Source organism: Saccostrea echinata, unplaced genomic scaffold (genome assembly GCF_033153115.1).
Source record: "Saccostrea echinata isolate AGI-Se365-2 ecotype Australia unplaced genomic scaffold, CSIRO_AGI_Sech_v1 ptg000002l, whole genome shotgun sequence".
NCBI lineage: Eukaryota > Metazoa > Mollusca > Bivalvia > Ostreida > Ostreidae > Saccostrea > Saccostrea echinata.
Genome location: NW_026889751.1, coordinates 2,174,851 through 2,191,189, shown reverse-complemented (window position 1 = coordinate 2,191,189; position 16,339 = coordinate 2,174,851). Strand labels below are relative to the sequence as shown.

Genomic DNA, 16,339 nt, shown 5'->3' with positions numbered 1-16,339 from the left:
TCGGTGTAGAAATTGATAAGAAAAAAATACAATGTAGGGTTACTGCACTAAGACCTGCAGTCTTCATGCTAATTAACGCACACAGATTTGTTTTGTTCAGCCTACGTTTGGGGCTTGCATAAAATGGAAGATGCATTGTCTGAATTACATTTAGTAGTAAATTTGGAATAAAAATCTAAAAAAAAAAAAAAAAAAAAGAAGAGATATTTAAATTTTAAAGACTTGATTCAAATGACTGATTTTCATTGTTTTAACTGAATAAAATAATATTTTTCTTCAAGTCATATTCATAGAAACAATTCAAGAAATCTATATGGACAAATTTTTTGAGTTGCAATCTTTCATCACCAAACTTACCTTACAGCAATAAAGTAGTCCAATTATCAGGCCATACTGGAGATAACTTTTGTTGTAATTTACGTATCACTAACAGGTCGTCTGCTGCAACCAAAAAATCAAATGCAATTACTTTGAATACTTTCTTCAACTTCTATTCTCTCTCCTTGAACACCAAAAGTAAACAACTAAAAATAAGACTGCAATTGCAATTACAATTTAAATCACAGGTGTCACCATTTGATCAGTCATCACATCGGTTGAAAATCCGACGAACAGAAACACGTACGAACGGATGTTGAACAAACTCGAACTGACAAGCGTAAAAACGAATCCAACAAAAAACTGGATAGAAGACTTCTGGTAAAGATCGGAGTTGATAATTTCACAAAACAGCAGCCTATTGATGCATAATCGTAAAATGGATGCAAAAAATTAATGGTAATTAGTCTTCATCATTAAATTCATATCCGAGCGCATGTATCTACTGACAACAAATACTGAACCTGCTGTTCCATGATGCGAGTGCGCAGAAAGTAAAACCTACATAAAAAATATAATTGACGGCATCAGAAGGCTAAAAAAAAAGTCAAAATATACAATGTTAAAAAAAAACATCATTTCACGAACGATCATTTACTAGTACTTTGTCCCATGTCCTAAAATGTTTTCAATTATTATTCAAAACAGGACTTTAGTCCAATAGATGGAACAGCGCTATTAGGAATATCTCGAAATTACATTTCCGGTTAAATTGGCGCGGATTTTGAAATGAAAATAATTTCATTTCTTTCATTTATTTTTTTTTTCGATACCAAATCAACCAAAGATCACAGGTTATAATCTTAAACAGTCTTCATATTTGATTGTTTTTTCTTTTAGTTAAGTAATAGGCTGTAACAAAGACTTACCACCTGAAATATTATATCATAATTGTGTTCGATACCTCCTATATTTAATATTGATCAATTAATTCAACGACTGGAATTGTGTAATGAATGAATTAATTGCCTTTAAAAAATTGCCCTTCAATATAAGTCCCTGATTCAATATACCTAATAAAAATAATCCAAATAATCATAATATATCAATTTGTGTTACACCCACTGCATAAAGGGAAGAAACTCTTAATATAACATTGTAAAAGGTATAGGCCTAGAATATTGGCCATTATGTATAGTCAGAAAAATCTCACAAAAAAAAACAAAAACATATAGGCCCATGGGCTACAATGCTCATGTGTTCCATTATACTTAAAAGTCAATATCACCATTTCAATGTCGTATCACTTTATGCATTATATATCTTTTTAAAAATTGACTTGCAAACTGGGCTGTCAATGGAGCATCCCCCCACAACTTTTTGCTTTGAAAGGAACTCTCTAGTTTAACTATTAATAAGAAAGCAACTTAAAAATAACAAGATTTCAAGATTATGAAAATGGCTGCTTCTTAAGAAAGACTATATATATTCATCATTAAAATAATTTTCCCTAGGTAGCTTGCCATCAGTGACAACATAATGTGGTGCACATTTGGAATTGATTAATATGCCACACTTGAAATAATCTATGGAAATAACACAACTCCTCTGTGGGCTTAAGAGCAATGGCAAAAATTAATATTGCAAATTTCTGTAGACTTTGAAAAATTATTTCAAGCTTCATATACTCAATCTGACTAAAAATAGTATGGAAATGATGAAACTTAAATGGTAATCAAGTATATTTTCAAAATTTATTTATCATCATTTAAGGTGTGGTAAAAGTGCTCATGTTAGACAGACTATAAGCACAATGAAGCTTAATATGTCAATTTTCGTACCAAACCAGTTTTACAGTATAGGGTTAAGTAGTTTTCATAAAAATGCAGTTTGTCTGTAAGACAGAGTAGTTTTTTTAAAGGTGTGACAGCTTGTGCACTGTATTTTCAGTTTATGGCTATGCCTATAGTCCCAAACTGTGGCTGATTCCTGGACCAAGGGGCTAACAGTTTGGCTGCCTGATGTCAGAAGATAAATGAAGAAAATTGATGATTGCATAAAATTTTTGTCCCCTCTCCCCCTCCTGCCTTTGCTTCCAAACACTATGAAATTCAAAACTACCTTCTCCATTTACTTTATAACACAAGCGCTCAAAATGAAATAACTGAAATTGGTTTAGGCATTTCAGAACAAATGCTGAAAATGTTTGTAAGTTTAAGCATCATTGCATGGCAAAGAACAGGAATGCAATTTGTAACCTAATGAAACGTACCTTTTCAACTTGAACTAAATATTGTATAGTCTCTTCAGCAAAAGGCACACTTAAACCCATAAATGATTGAGGTATTCAAGCGTACGTTTATTGTGGAATTTGTTATCATTTATCATTTTTCTTTAATAAGCTATGCACCTTGACAAATTCAAAACCTTAAAATCTGAAAACTGTACTGAATCTATCACTAGTGATAAATCTTCACTCAATCCAACAAAAGGTTAACACAGTGCTTTATTTTACATAATTTAGTTTCAATATCTAAGTATATGCACATAATTGAACATGAACATTAAGTTTGGTTTCTCTGCAATATACATGAAATAGGCATTGTCAAATAATCTAAGGAAGAGATTAAATGCACTATAAACATGCAGCGATCATTTAGGAGTTTACGAGATCTAGGATTTCCTTCACTGGATCCTCTTAATATCTTGAATATTTCATACACAAGTTATTTGTAATGATTCACAATCTTTGAATTAAATCCTTAAAAACTCTTTTTTCTGGAAAGTAATGCATTTAAGTAAATAGTACAGTGTACCATGATGGATAAAAATAGTAAAAACAAAAGTCACAGTCTTTTGATCCCACAGATAAACTTTATTATATCACTGGTTCCTGTCAAAATAAAAATCTACAACCTATTTATCAAAAAAAAACAAAAAACAAAAACAACAAAAAAACGAGAAAAAAAAAACATCCAATGGCTGATCAAGGATAGAGAAAGTCCTGTGGATATTATATTTCTAGGTTATAACAGTAAAATCTATGTCTGAAAAGTGACCATTGACATTGATATTTTAATATTTATACAAATACACACTACTCCATAAAAATCCACCCACATAACCCTTCCTTATTTACTTGCACTAATTATTGATTCAGAAATATAAATATGCCTATTTCATATCACTTATTGGTAATCTTTGGGTTCCATGTCCATTTACACTGATGAAAGAGCTGTCAATGGAGAAAAACCCATATAATATTACTACTGGCATCAAATGCACATCAGCAAGTTTATTTGAAAAGTTTAAACTTCATTAAAGTCTGAGAATATTTTAGTATTGATTTACATTCACACTTGTCTTCTACGGTATTTTATTGACATATACCTTTCAATTAAAATTTCCAAAAAACAAAAAATGACATCTAGAACAACTATTACATTTTCGCTACTTGTAGAAAATGATACATTATGGCCCCATTGTCCACCCACTTCAGTGCAAGTTGTTTGGTCCCTTATATTAAAACTTACTCATGATACTTCACAGTACATGATTATGCCATGATTGTTAAAAGTAAAAGAATACATGAAGTTTTCTGAGGCTTGATTTTATATTTTGTAATTTGTTCCCACAAATGCAGTATTATTTTTATTGTGCTTTAATTTTTGTGATCCTTGTTCAAAAATTACTTCATATTTTGTGATTCTGACAGAAGCAGAAAATATTACAGAGCTTAAAAAATTGAAGAAATTACCCATTACATTGTACACACTTGTACATGTAGTTAATCATTTGTTAAGAAAAAATATTTTAAATTCTTACTGAACAAAAAGTTTACGCTTAAAACTCTAATATTTCTCAACTCCATTTCAAGCTAAACAAAATTATAGATTAAAACTAGATAAATATATGTTATCAATATTTCGATATAATCTAATTAAACTCATCTAAATTTCAGTTCCCTACCAATATTTGATACAGAAAGTAATGAAGTATGGGAAAGTCTGGATCAAGTAACAGTCATTAATACTGCACCTATCCTGAAATAGATTGTTCATTATCCATAAGACATGCATTCTGTTATCTAATCGACCTTATAATCATTAACAAACCTGGAAATCATACAATAAAATAACTTATGACAAAGTACATGTAATTTTTGCCTACTGTGTGTAAAAAAGGAAAACTTCCTTAAGTACCTGTAGTATCTTTGAATCTCTCAGTCAGTAGTAAGGGTACTACTGACTTGATTTTGTCACCAAACTACACACTAATCATTATTTATACACACAACAATCTACATGTAAACTTCAATGAGTAACATTTAACACTTAAAAATACTGAAATACATATACCTTAGAGGTCATACATCACAAAACAGAACAAATGTCATGCCATTAAATATTGCACATCAATTACACAATTGTTATCACAGATATGTAACTCTTCCGCAATGCTTTTCAGAACTATAATGTAGGACCAACAGAGTTTTCTCCCTTGAGTTTCACTCTAGAAGACATACATGTACTACATGTACAAATAACCGAAATAAAAGTAGAAGCACAATTTTCTATTGCGTCCTGCTAGAGTTCTAGTAGTGGTTTGTCTATTACTGTAACCCCAGCATAACTCCGCCCAGTCATCATACTGGCAGATAACAATGTCCACTGGTTGGTTTTATAATCGAAACACTCAACAGAGCCTAGGTTTGATGATCCATCATCCCCTCCAACCACATACAGAAAACCACCATTTGCTACAACACCTGTAAAGAAATGATACAATAAACTGCAAACAGACAGAGCTTGACATTTCTCATAATTTGGACTTGCCACTAGGACCAACTAGTGAAGAACATCTGATTGCTAGGTACACAATAACAAAGTCCTACACATCAAGTTCAATAAAATTACTAGTATGTTGGAGTCCTTTTAAAAATTCAACTCTTTCTCAAAAATCAACAAAGAACCTATACAAATATTTAAATACATGTACATGAATTACATGGTAAAAAATTTCTTTGTGTCTTATATAGGATATGACAATTTTATTAAAAAAAAGATTGGTGCAATGATACATGTATCAACTACTTGAAAAGTGTGCTATTTATTTAGCTCAGATTTTTTTTCACTTGCATAGGCAATTACAAAGGTTCTTTCATTAGATTTATGTTATTAAACAACACCTCAATCAAGATATCTACAAATCACAAATTTACATGTTAACCTCATTCCCTAGACCTTTTACCTGCATTTCTTCGACACAGATGCATGTCGTTGACTTGTGACCAGCTGTCCGTTTCAGGATTGTAAACTTCTACACTTTTTCTAACAAGAGGTCCATCATGGCCACCAACAGCATACAACAACCCATCTACAACTCCAACACCTGTAAGACAGATAAGTAAATTACAACCAACCAATATATTAATATATTGATTTTTTAAGCTATGACCACTTTGGGTCCATCTGGAACTGGCTTAGACTTATACCACATATACATTTTACAGCTTGATGAGAACACTTTAATCATTATCAAATTTCTGCTTCTTTCCCCTATAAATTCATTAGTAAATGACATAATTAGGAACACTGTATAATAAATTTCAATATATGATCCTCCCCCTCCCACCCACCCAAACAATTTCAAAGATTTTTTTCCTCTTCCAACATAAAACTCTTGATCCCCAATTGTGGCCCCACCCTCTCCCATGACCATGATTGGAACAAACTTGAATCTACATTACCTGAGGATCTATTCTGGCATTTCATTACCCTGCTGTTCTTTTTGAATTTTGAAGATCTTTCCTTAAATTCCCATTTTGTTCCTTATTGTGGCACTTACCCATCCTTGAGGGCTATGATTTGAGCAAACTTAAATCTTTTTAAAGTCTATCTTAAATTTACACTACCCAAAAATGCTTCCATATTAATATGTTTAATATAGCTCTGGTGTTCTTGAGTAGAAGATTTTTTTCCTATACATTCCTACATAAAATTTTGATCCCTAATTGTGGCCCCACTCTTCCTAGGTAATTGGAACAAGTTTGAATCTCATTACCGGTACTTGAGGATGCTTCCATATTAATTATGACCAATCATAGCTTTGCTGTTTTTGAGAAGATCTTTAAAGATTTTTCCAACATATTCCCTATAAAACTTTGATCCCTTATTATGGGCCCACCCTATCCCATGGGGTCATGATTTGAACAAACATGAATCTGCATTACCTGAGGATGCTTCCATATCAATATGACCAATCATGGCTTTGCTGTTTTCGAGAAAAAGATTTTTAGAGATTTTTCCTATATATTCCTATGTAAAACTTTGATTGCCCAAACTTTGATTGCTTCATCCTAGCTGCCCTGGAGGTCATGATTTGATCGAACATGAATCTACACTACCTGAGATGTTTCCAAATTTATATGACTTATTGTGGCTTTTCTGTTCTTGAAAAGAAAATTTTTAAAGATTTTTCCTGTATAAAACTTTGATCACCCATTGTGACCAACCCTGCTCCTGGGGGTCATGAGTTGAACAAACTTAAAACTATACTTCCTGGTGATGCTTCCATATTAAAAATACTTTTCTCTTCTTGAGAAGATTTTTAAAATTTTTTCCTATGTAAAACTTTTCTCACCTACTGTGGCTCCACCCTGACCCTAGGGGATATGATTTGAACAAACTTGAATCTACACTACCTTAGGATGCTTCCATATTAATATGAATATTCATGGCCTCTTCTTGAGAAGAAGATTTTTCTTATCTATTCCTATATAAAATTTTGATCATCATTGTGTCCCCACCCTACATGTACTCCTGAGGGTCATGATTTAAATAAACTTAAATCTGCACTACCTGAGGATTCTTCCATATTAGTATGACCAATCATGGCTTTGCTGTTCTCGAGAAGATTTTAAAAGATTTCTTCTATATATTTCCATGTAAACTTCCTCTTCTGTGGCTCCACCCTACCCTTGGGGGCCATGATTTGAACAAATTTGAGTCTACACTACATTTTATGTCAGGAAGCTTTCATACAAGTTTCATCTCTTCTGGCCCAGTGGTTCTTGAAAAGAAGGTTTTTAAATGATCTCATTTTTGATTGTCTCACCTTAGAAGGGGGTACTGCCCTTCATTTGAACAAACTTAAATCCCTTTTACCCAAGTATACTTTGTGGCAAGTTTGAATGAAATTGGGCCAGTGGTTCTTGAGAAATAATTGAAAATGTGAAAAGTTTATGCACAATGCACACCTGCACAATAACGGACAAAAACAGATCGCAGTAGGTCCCCCCGTGTACCATGTTTAGATAAATTTTAGCTCCCACACTTAAGAAACCTTCATCTTAAGAAAGAAATCTCAGCATCTGGTGATGTTATTCATAAAAATCCAAAGTTAACCTGCTCCACTTCTCCTACATGACATTTCTGCAACTGGTGTCCACATGTCTGTCATTGGGTTGTAGCACTCTACAGAACTCAGGCACTGTCTGGAAGCTCCGTCATAACCTCCCACTGCAAACAGCATACCTACAACAATAAATATTTCAGAATTTTATTTAAAACATTTCCACTAGCTATCCATAATTTTTTTTTTTATAACAGCATGGGTGCCTTTAGCTACCAATTTTGACATAATTGTAGAGTGCACTAGCAGAAATTTAGCATCTACATGTTCATCAATAGATTGATTATCAGCATATCGATTTTAGATTGTTTTAGAATTTAAATTAATTTCAAATTTCAGACAGAGTTCGAAGTTCAATACCATTAACAACACCAACTCCTACACTGCTCCTCCTTGTACTCATAGGGGCTATCATCCTCCATTCTCCACAGCGAACATCATAGCACTCAGCCGTGTCCAGTCCTATAACAATTAATGTAGAACTTAATGAAGTGGTGGTAATTGAGACATGAAATAACAAGTGCAGATAGATGGGTACAGTTTTTCCTATGTACTCTTGAACTCGACAAACATACAACAAACTGATCCTTAACATACAAGTCAATCAGTGACATTGATTTAATTAAAAAAAAACATAAAACCTAACTCAATCATTTGACTTAATGTTCTACTATGTATAAAAGTAAACAAGCTAAAAACTCTGCAACTAATAACCCATGATAGAGAAATAAGAGCCCAAAGAATGATATCTATCAAAGACAAATTACCTGATGATCCATCAAATCCTCCAACAGCATATATATTCCCATGTAATACAGCAACCCCCAATGTACTTCTCCTAGCCTCCATACTGGGGCATGATGTCCACATGTCTTTGACAGGGTCATAAACATCAACAGTCCTGACCCTCAGAGATCCATTAAATCCTCCCACTGCATATACAAGTCCGTTTATCACAGCCACACCTAAACATGAAATTGAAAATTCCTTTAACTTTTTTGTATACCCTGTACTTTGTTCCATACCCTGTCACATAAATAGTCACAGAAGGATTTCAAACAAACAAATTGCAAATGAAAAGTCACAAATATTAGATGATATAGTATCATTGTTCGAAAGCAAATAACAATGCACAATGTAAAATGTTATTTTTACCACATCTACACCTCCTTGATGGCATCTCAGCCAGCTGGTGCCATTTCTCTTCCTTGAAATCATAACTTTCTACACTCCTAATAGCTTTTGGTGCTTGCCCTCCAATTACCAACAAAACCTGGAAATGCAAAACAAATTAAAATAAAATGAGAAAAAATTTAAATGTTTTTTGACCATAACCTCAAATGCAATCCTAGGTAATCCTTTCTTCAGACCAACTAATGATGAAAACTTGAAATTCCAAACCTAACCCTTCTCAGATTATTGTGCTGCAGAGAATCCAAGATGGACATGGGTAACCCTATATGTTCTCCATTTTAAATTATTTTTAAATAACATATATATTTAATATGAATCCTTGTTTGGGAAACTAAGCTTACAAAATCCTTATTAGAACTCCATATGATAATTTGATGGAAATGGTATTCAGAGTTACCTCTCTCAACAGTATGGTCTAATTGACTTCAGTCACAATTCCTCATGTGATCTAAATCTGTCTATATAGTGACCTAATATAAAGCCTCAACTTTACATTACATAGACGAAACATAAAAAGAAATGTAAAGACCCTCTTAAAGTTTGATCTCTGTTTATAAAAACGTTTGTACCTTGGGAAGTCCTAGTGGTGTTCTTGGCAGTGTTCTGGGAGTTTTGTATCCAGCTTTCTGGTCTGATTTCAGAAGGTGATACTTTAGAGCCTCTATAAGGAAATCCTTACATCGACTACTGGTCTTCACTAATGGTTCCTCCTCTATTTTTTGAACCAGATATTCCTGGGTTATTAATGGCAGTCTGACATGTTCTAATAATAGTGCAATTTCTTGTTGTCTATTGGTCAAATCATGTTGCACCCAGGACAACACAGCCTCATAAACCTGAAAAGGAGACATTATACAGTTAAAGTATATCATTGAGGGAGTCAGCAAGATTCCAGTTCCCCAAGAGCAAGTCTATTTCCCGATGCACAGCCAAGGGAAATATGCTTACTCAAGGGGAACTGGAATCTTGCCAACTCCCTCAATGATATACTTTAACTGTTTTACTATACCGATACTAAAATTAGACTATTTTTAAAATCCATAACTGCAATTCTATTTTATATGCAGGGCAATTGTATATATAAGGTGCAATGGAAACTCAGAATGTAGATAAAATAAATAAATTCAATAGAAGGTCTTTAATTGTATTTGAATCAATGGTCTATAAAATACATGCAACTGCAAGCAATGTTCTTTTTAAATGTATTTTATAAACAATTTCATTTACACCATGACAAAGTTGAGAGTGCACATATGTAACCATGCATGTCCACGTCACAATAAGTTATGCATACTCATTTCCCGTATAAATTAGGCCCCACCTCCCTATATGTATCATTAACAGAGCTGCTTTATGAATATTCATGATTTTATTTGGAACATATCGGTACTTTTCGTATGATTAAAAGAAATTGCTAGGTGTTCCGAATAGGTGTGTATCAGTTCATCAAACTGATGCACCTTTTTGCAAGGAATCAGTCTTTTTACGGTGATTTTCAGGGAATCAGCAAAATATATCGATTTACTCTTATATAACGAAAAATCTGTAGAGGTATAATAAAAACATATGAAGTTTAAAAATCTTTTAATTCTTGTTTTATTTTATTGTTTTTCTTTTTTAAAAAATCATGTTACACTGAAGTCCAGTAAGTATATGCAAAAAAAAAGAAAAAAAAAGAAAGAAAACATTATAGAGCACTGAAGTGATTGTAAGAGTTACATCCCCTCTGTCTTACCTGTTCTTCTGTGACAACAGTTAACCTGTCACTGGAAATCAGCTTACAAATTTGATCCACATTTAATGAAAGGAATTCATCAAAATGAACAACATCCCTGAAAATATTCCATCATATCAGTAAACTATTCCATCACATCAGTAAACTTCTTGTTAAGAAAGGATTTTATCTTAAATTTCTGATAAATGCATTAAGTATGAAAATATCTAGAAACTTTCTTACATTTTCATTCAACCTTTTTGTCTTTCTTACAAACTTCAAGTGTTATTCTTATTAAATATGTAATGTTTAATCTTACACAAAATGTTGTTCTGTGTAAGTCTGTGCATAATTCTGAAGCTCTGTACAGGCGTGCAGGTCAGCAAAGGCTCGGATTCCTATACAGTTAGAAGGATGGAGTTGGGACTGGAGGAAATCACAGCAGGCATCTCTAACCTCTGTTATCTGCAGAATGTTGGCAACAGGGAGCAGAGTCTGAAATATCATTACAACCACACACACATTAATCACTTAACTATTACTTATTACGCTACAAATATTAATTCTTTGTTTCAAGAAGATGCTTAGGGTTAATGCAAGTCTCCTTAGTTGAGAATTTACATTCTTTAGAAAAAACATTTTACTTCCATTTTCTTTCTTGAGAACAGAATGAAAATAGCATATTTCAGCAGAGTTATTGTACAGACTTGATTCAGCATTTGGAAGCACTTAAACACTTTAAACTACACAGCAATAGATCACTTAACACATTCCTTTTATCTCCATTATGCATGCCATTCTCATAAGAGTATCAAGGTGTTAAGTGTTTACCTGTACATTTTCCTCTGTAACATGGATTTCTGAAGTGTAGACAAAGTCTATCAACTGAACAAGTGCCTTGGGGTCAATTTCCTGCAGTGTGATTCTGTCAGATTTAGCTTCTGCCAGGTCTCCGGTAAACATGGCATAGAAATACTGGCTACAAGAGGAGAGCACTACTTTGTGGGCGGGGATTTCTGTTGTGTCTACCACAATTGTTACATCACACAGAAGATGCTGCCTACAATTCAAAGAACATGGAAAAAATTTTTGTAATACGATTCACGTTAAATTGTCTCTTTAAAACTTATACTTCACCCTTTCCAAACAAAACAATACCAAAAAAAAAAAAATTTGATCAATAGATTTTGTCAGCCTCTCATTTGTTCCTCTGAAAAATTCATTTAGCAAGTCAATCAATCAATTCTGTGAATGATTTTACATAGCTGCTAAACAAATGAAAGAAATTCTATTACTTTATGTTTGGTTTCATTTTCATCATGCATTATTCATTTAAATACATGTAGTATCATATCAAGGGTAAACTTAAACACCATTTACTGGTAGATCTCACAGAGAGTTTTCAATGCATCTTAAAATTGCTTATAATTTAGAAATAAAATAATAAGTATCTATTTATAAATTGTGTAAATAATTAAAGTAATAAGCATTCAGTATCAATATATCGCATTAAAAACCTACCTTCTCATATGGTTGAGAACCTCAAATGCCTTTTGTGTATGTTGAGGATGTTTGTATGCAGGTCGGTCCCTGATGTTGTGCATCTTTGGCCGAGCATCCATGTTTGTCAAGGTAGACATGTCTCTGGCTGTTCGCTTACTCCATTATAATGAAATCTGATCTTTCCTTTTGATACTGTAGGATCAAATTCTAAACAGAGTAAAAACAAAAAATTGTCTATAATCAATGATATACATATTAATTTCCATGCTATCATATTATACCACTGCTGACAATATTGTGAATTAAATCTAATATTGGTCAATTACACTTTTTCCTCATTTTGCTTCCAAAGATACTAAACTTGATCTATTAACACAATCCTAATCAAGTTCGAAAATTTCATTCTTGTCAAATTTCACTTACAGAAACTAACAGAAAGTTGGCAAAATACTATGGATTGTGGTGAACGAATTAGAATTATATTAACAGACTTTAGTAAAGAATTTGATTCAATTAGTGAATCATACGATGGCCGACAGCGGCCGCCACTTTCTGATTAAGAATATTGTCATATTGTACAGCGTTTTTGTCAACTTTGGTTGACATATTTCAACTAAACTGGTAATGTTATATGTACATGTACACTTTTTACACTGACAATTTACACCAGCGAAAAACATTAAAATTCTTTCGTGTGATATGAAATTAAGATACATAAAACAGGTGGCTTGAAAGAGATAAGGAGCATTTTAATGATTTTCACCCTCAATTAGTCTGAGATATCGTAACCCAGTTGATCCTAGATTAGACATAAATCGTCATTCTATCACCTTGTTGTATCGTTAAAAAGATATTTAAAAGTAATACGTTTGTTGTAATGGATATACATGAATATAATGGATATATCTCGATCCTAAAAGTGTATGAGACAACTCGATTCTACCTATTATGTAGAGGTAGAAAAACAAGATTTAGTATAGCTCTTCATGTGAACATCCAATCAAAAGTTTATGGAATGTATCAATAACAAAACTTTAGATACGGAAATATACCCGTTTTTAAGCAAGAATAAAATGACAACCTTAAATGTGGGAGTCTGTATTTGCTCTCTAAATACATAAAATTAATAACTAAATGCTTGAAACACATTTAAAGACCAACGCAACCTCTCAAGACTTCCACCTGGTCGGCCAATTATTTTTCAATGTGGCACGGGAATGAAAATGAAGGTACATGTAACTAATGTGATCATTTCCTCGTGCGCATTGTTTAAAAAACACAAAATTCATACATCAAAGACACGTCCGATTATGAACAAAATCAAATTTCTGATAGACCTGGAAAATTTCATCCTGGTTACCTATGATGTGACCAACAGGTACACCAACATGGAATTTTATGAATTATAACTACTACAATCAGTCGAGAAAGCATATCTAGAAGACAATACTAATCTGTAATCACCCCGACCTTGCTGTTCTGCTAGAACCTTAAGCTTATCACCTTCAAGTAACATGTTTTATGTATCTTCATTTCATATCACAAGAAAGAATTTTAATGATTTTCTTCAGTGTAAATTGTCAGTGTAAAAACTGTATATGGACATATAGCATTACCAGTTTAGTTGTAATTTGTCAACGAAAATTGACAAAAAAGCTGTACAAAATGACAATATTCAGAATCAAAAGTGGCGGCCGCTGTCGGCCATCGTAGAATCAGGATCTTCTTTTAGCGAGGTTTAATTGTCCCTTTTGGCACAGGGTCTGGTAATCCTTTCAGTGGGGAATTTTATATCTAAAAATAAGTTTTAAAATTTGGAAATATTGATGAAATATATGTTTTACTGTAAAATAATGACAATTATATTGTAGGATTATCCTCAATGCACATTTTAATATAATCTCAAAATTCAATATTGTTGATAAAAAGCTCTGAAAATTCCATCTGCTTGTCATTTGGGAGTTTTTACTTTAACTTTGGGAAGAAAAAGAGTCAATTATCAACTGGGACAGGGTCCTTCTACAGGATCCGCATGCAAGGTATATTAATCCCTGATTAGAAAAATTAACTCCTTACAAATAAGACCATATAGCTATAAAGTGGTTTAAAGCATCAGGGATGTATATACTAATGGGATAGGCCACTCTAGTCCTTCAACGCTATGTTTATTTTCCTAAAACATCACAAAAGACACTACAAGTTTTTCAAACTATGTTTATCCCCAGTAAACAGTTTGTTTTCTATAAATGTAATCTGTTCTTTTTATTTATTGGAATGGATTTTTATCAAATTTTAGAGCATACATTGTAAAATAATTTAAATATAAAGAAAACAACCACTAAATTCAATGAATTCTTGGAAATACGGCTAATCAGGTGCATGTGTTGATTTTTAATAACAATAAAATTATGCTATACTGTCTAAGATAAGGAGTATAAACATTGCTAACAACAAGTCTTGAATAATTTTTTGATAGATAAATTAATGTTTTGTTCTGAAATATTTGATAGCATTAGAAATATATTATATTTAAAACCCACAACTTATGAGATATCGCGAGACTTAATCGTGAGAGTTGCCTTTCCCATTAGTATAGATCTACATTACGAGATATTGCAAGACTTGTGAGAGTTGCCTATCCCATTAGAATCAACATCCCAGATCATATCTTCTCAGCAGTAAAAACTAGGAAAATAAAATGTTGTTTCAATTATCCTACTTGATCGTCAATATTAAACCAAGTTACATTAGGCACATGAAGGAGCAATCAAACTAATTTTTCATGTACATAAGTACATTGTTCCTAAATAGGAACACAAGTCTGCTTTTTAAGTAAAGTCCCTTCAGTTGGTGAAATTCTGTATTTGTACTATGTCAGTGCACATGTTCTACATAGTTCCTCATTGGTTGTTAGTATATATGGCATGTGTATGTATTACCTAGTCTGCACTGAATCAAAGGATAAATTGTTATTCATAATCCATTCCTAGTGAATTCAACATGGTATCCACTGCAGATGGTCTAATTAAGTTTTGTAAATGATTATACAATTGGGTATACATAGACATACATGACTGTATACATGTATATACATTAATTTGCAAAGCTTAATTTTTTACATAGGAAATCAACCCACTATAAAGGAAACCACTTTTTATAATGAGCACCACTTGTGCTGAGTTCTTAAAGCAAAAAGAAAAAAATGGATGAAGAGAAAATTTGGACTGTGCACATTGATCCAAATGATTTCTTTTTTTTCAGCATTAAATTAGGGACCCACAATCCTTAGCAAATTATAGCTGTCACAATCCTTTGCCCAAGCAAATTCTCAAAATAACCAAAGAAAAGTTCACAAATGAAAAAGAAACTCATCTTGCTTTAATAGAGATTGCAGTTAATTGTTAAAAAATTTGCAGTTCAGATATTGTTATAAAACTTACATATAATGTCATGAGAAGGGACCAACCTAGACCCAAAATTTAGGGTGACTTCACTTCTCCCTGAAAGCAAATAAGAGAGTTTTGAAAATCAGGCAGACTTGTTGCTCCTATGATTAATGACTTTAACATTTTCAGAAGGTTCTGATGACGACCGTTTCTGGTCGAAACGGTCAACTAAATACATTTACAGCTGCATTCCTAAGAAGTGTTGGTGATCTGTTTTATGTCTTTAAGTTTATAACTTTAGATACAGACCCTATTGAATACCGTTCGGTGTCCACACATGGAAATCTTCCACAAATTTAACTTCAAGGGGTTGGTTTCCAGTTTTTCTTAGTTTTGTATTTATATATTTAGTTCCAATAATGCCATTAGTGATTTTTTTAAAGTTCTTCAGTTCTGTATAGCTATATCCATCTAAACACTAGAAGTCAATGATGTTTTCTACTGTCTTTAACTTTTTTCAATTGAATACCTGATGCTAAATGTCTACATCTGAGTAACAAAAATGACTGCATAAAAAATAATGAGATCAATAAAAACAGTACATTGAGCCATGTAAACAAAAAAAAACCCCACTTCGGTTGATTCTACATACTTGCAACACATATGGTCATTTTTATATTGAACAGATATGATAACGAATGTACAATATTCATTTCTATATACCCTTATTGCCACTGGAAAACCTGTCAATAAACTATTATGAGGTTTTTGAATCTGCATCTCATCTTCTTGCAGCTCATGTTTAACCGGA

At 32.6% G+C, this 16,339-nt stretch overlaps 2 protein-coding genes across 10 annotated transcripts in view; both read right to left on the bottom strand.

The window, feature by feature from the left end:
- Positions 1 to 792, bottom strand: part of LOC133205070 (cyclin-dependent kinase-like 2) — a 44,713-nt gene extending 43,921 nt beyond the window's left edge. For 3 of the 8 annotated variants that reach the window (XM_061340852.1, XM_061340830.1, XM_061340837.1), the window contains exons 1-2: positions 553 to 791; positions 358 to 441 (exon numbers count right to left, since the gene is read on the bottom strand). The gene's annotated coding sequence lies outside the window, so the exon portion shown is untranslated. The other 5 variants (XM_061340817.1, XM_061340845.1, XM_061340812.1 and 2 more) reach the window with 4 other exon arrangements.
- Positions 793 to 2,802: 2,010 nt separating this feature from the next.
- On the bottom strand, positions 2,803 to 16,330 carry LOC133205024 (kelch-like protein 2). Of its 2 annotated transcripts, XM_061340768.1 has the most exons (12): positions 16,252 to 16,330; positions 12,161 to 12,334; positions 11,471 to 11,699; positions 10,959 to 11,134; positions 10,661 to 10,757; positions 9,495 to 9,761; positions 8,887 to 9,004; positions 8,499 to 8,696; positions 8,092 to 8,193; positions 7,725 to 7,853; positions 5,569 to 5,709; positions 2,803 to 5,086 (listed from the first exon to the last, which is right to left on the bottom strand). In XM_061340768.1, exons 2-12 carry the CDS (start codon positions 12,277 to 12,279, stop codon positions 4,905 to 4,907), a joined length of 1,758 nt encoding a protein of 585 aa, XP_061196752.1. In that variant the 5' UTR covers positions 12,280 to 12,334; positions 16,252 to 16,330; the 3' UTR covers positions 2,803 to 4,904. The 2 variants fall into 2 exon arrangements, with proteins under 2 accessions (XP_061196752.1, XP_061196759.1); XM_061340775.1 differs by lacking the exon at positions 16,252 to 16,330 and having other exon boundaries at positions 12,161 to 12,349.
- Between the last annotated feature and the right edge of the window lie 9 nt (positions 16,331 to 16,339).

Bases quoted from the DNA above. Each gene is read 5' to 3' on its own strand.
- LOC133205024 (XM_061340768.1), bottom strand. From the start codon at position 12,279: ATGTCTACCTTGACAAACATGGATGCTCGGCCAAAGATGCACAACATC. The intron at 11,700-12,160 runs GTAGGTTTTTAA...TTTGAATTGTAG, and splicing joins GTTCTCAACCATATGAGAAG to GCAGCATCTTCTGTGTGATG. The intron at 5,710-7,724 runs GTTAACTTTGGA...TCTGTCTTACAG, and splicing joins ATGTAGGAGAAGTGGAGCAG to GTGTTGGAGTTGTAGATGGG.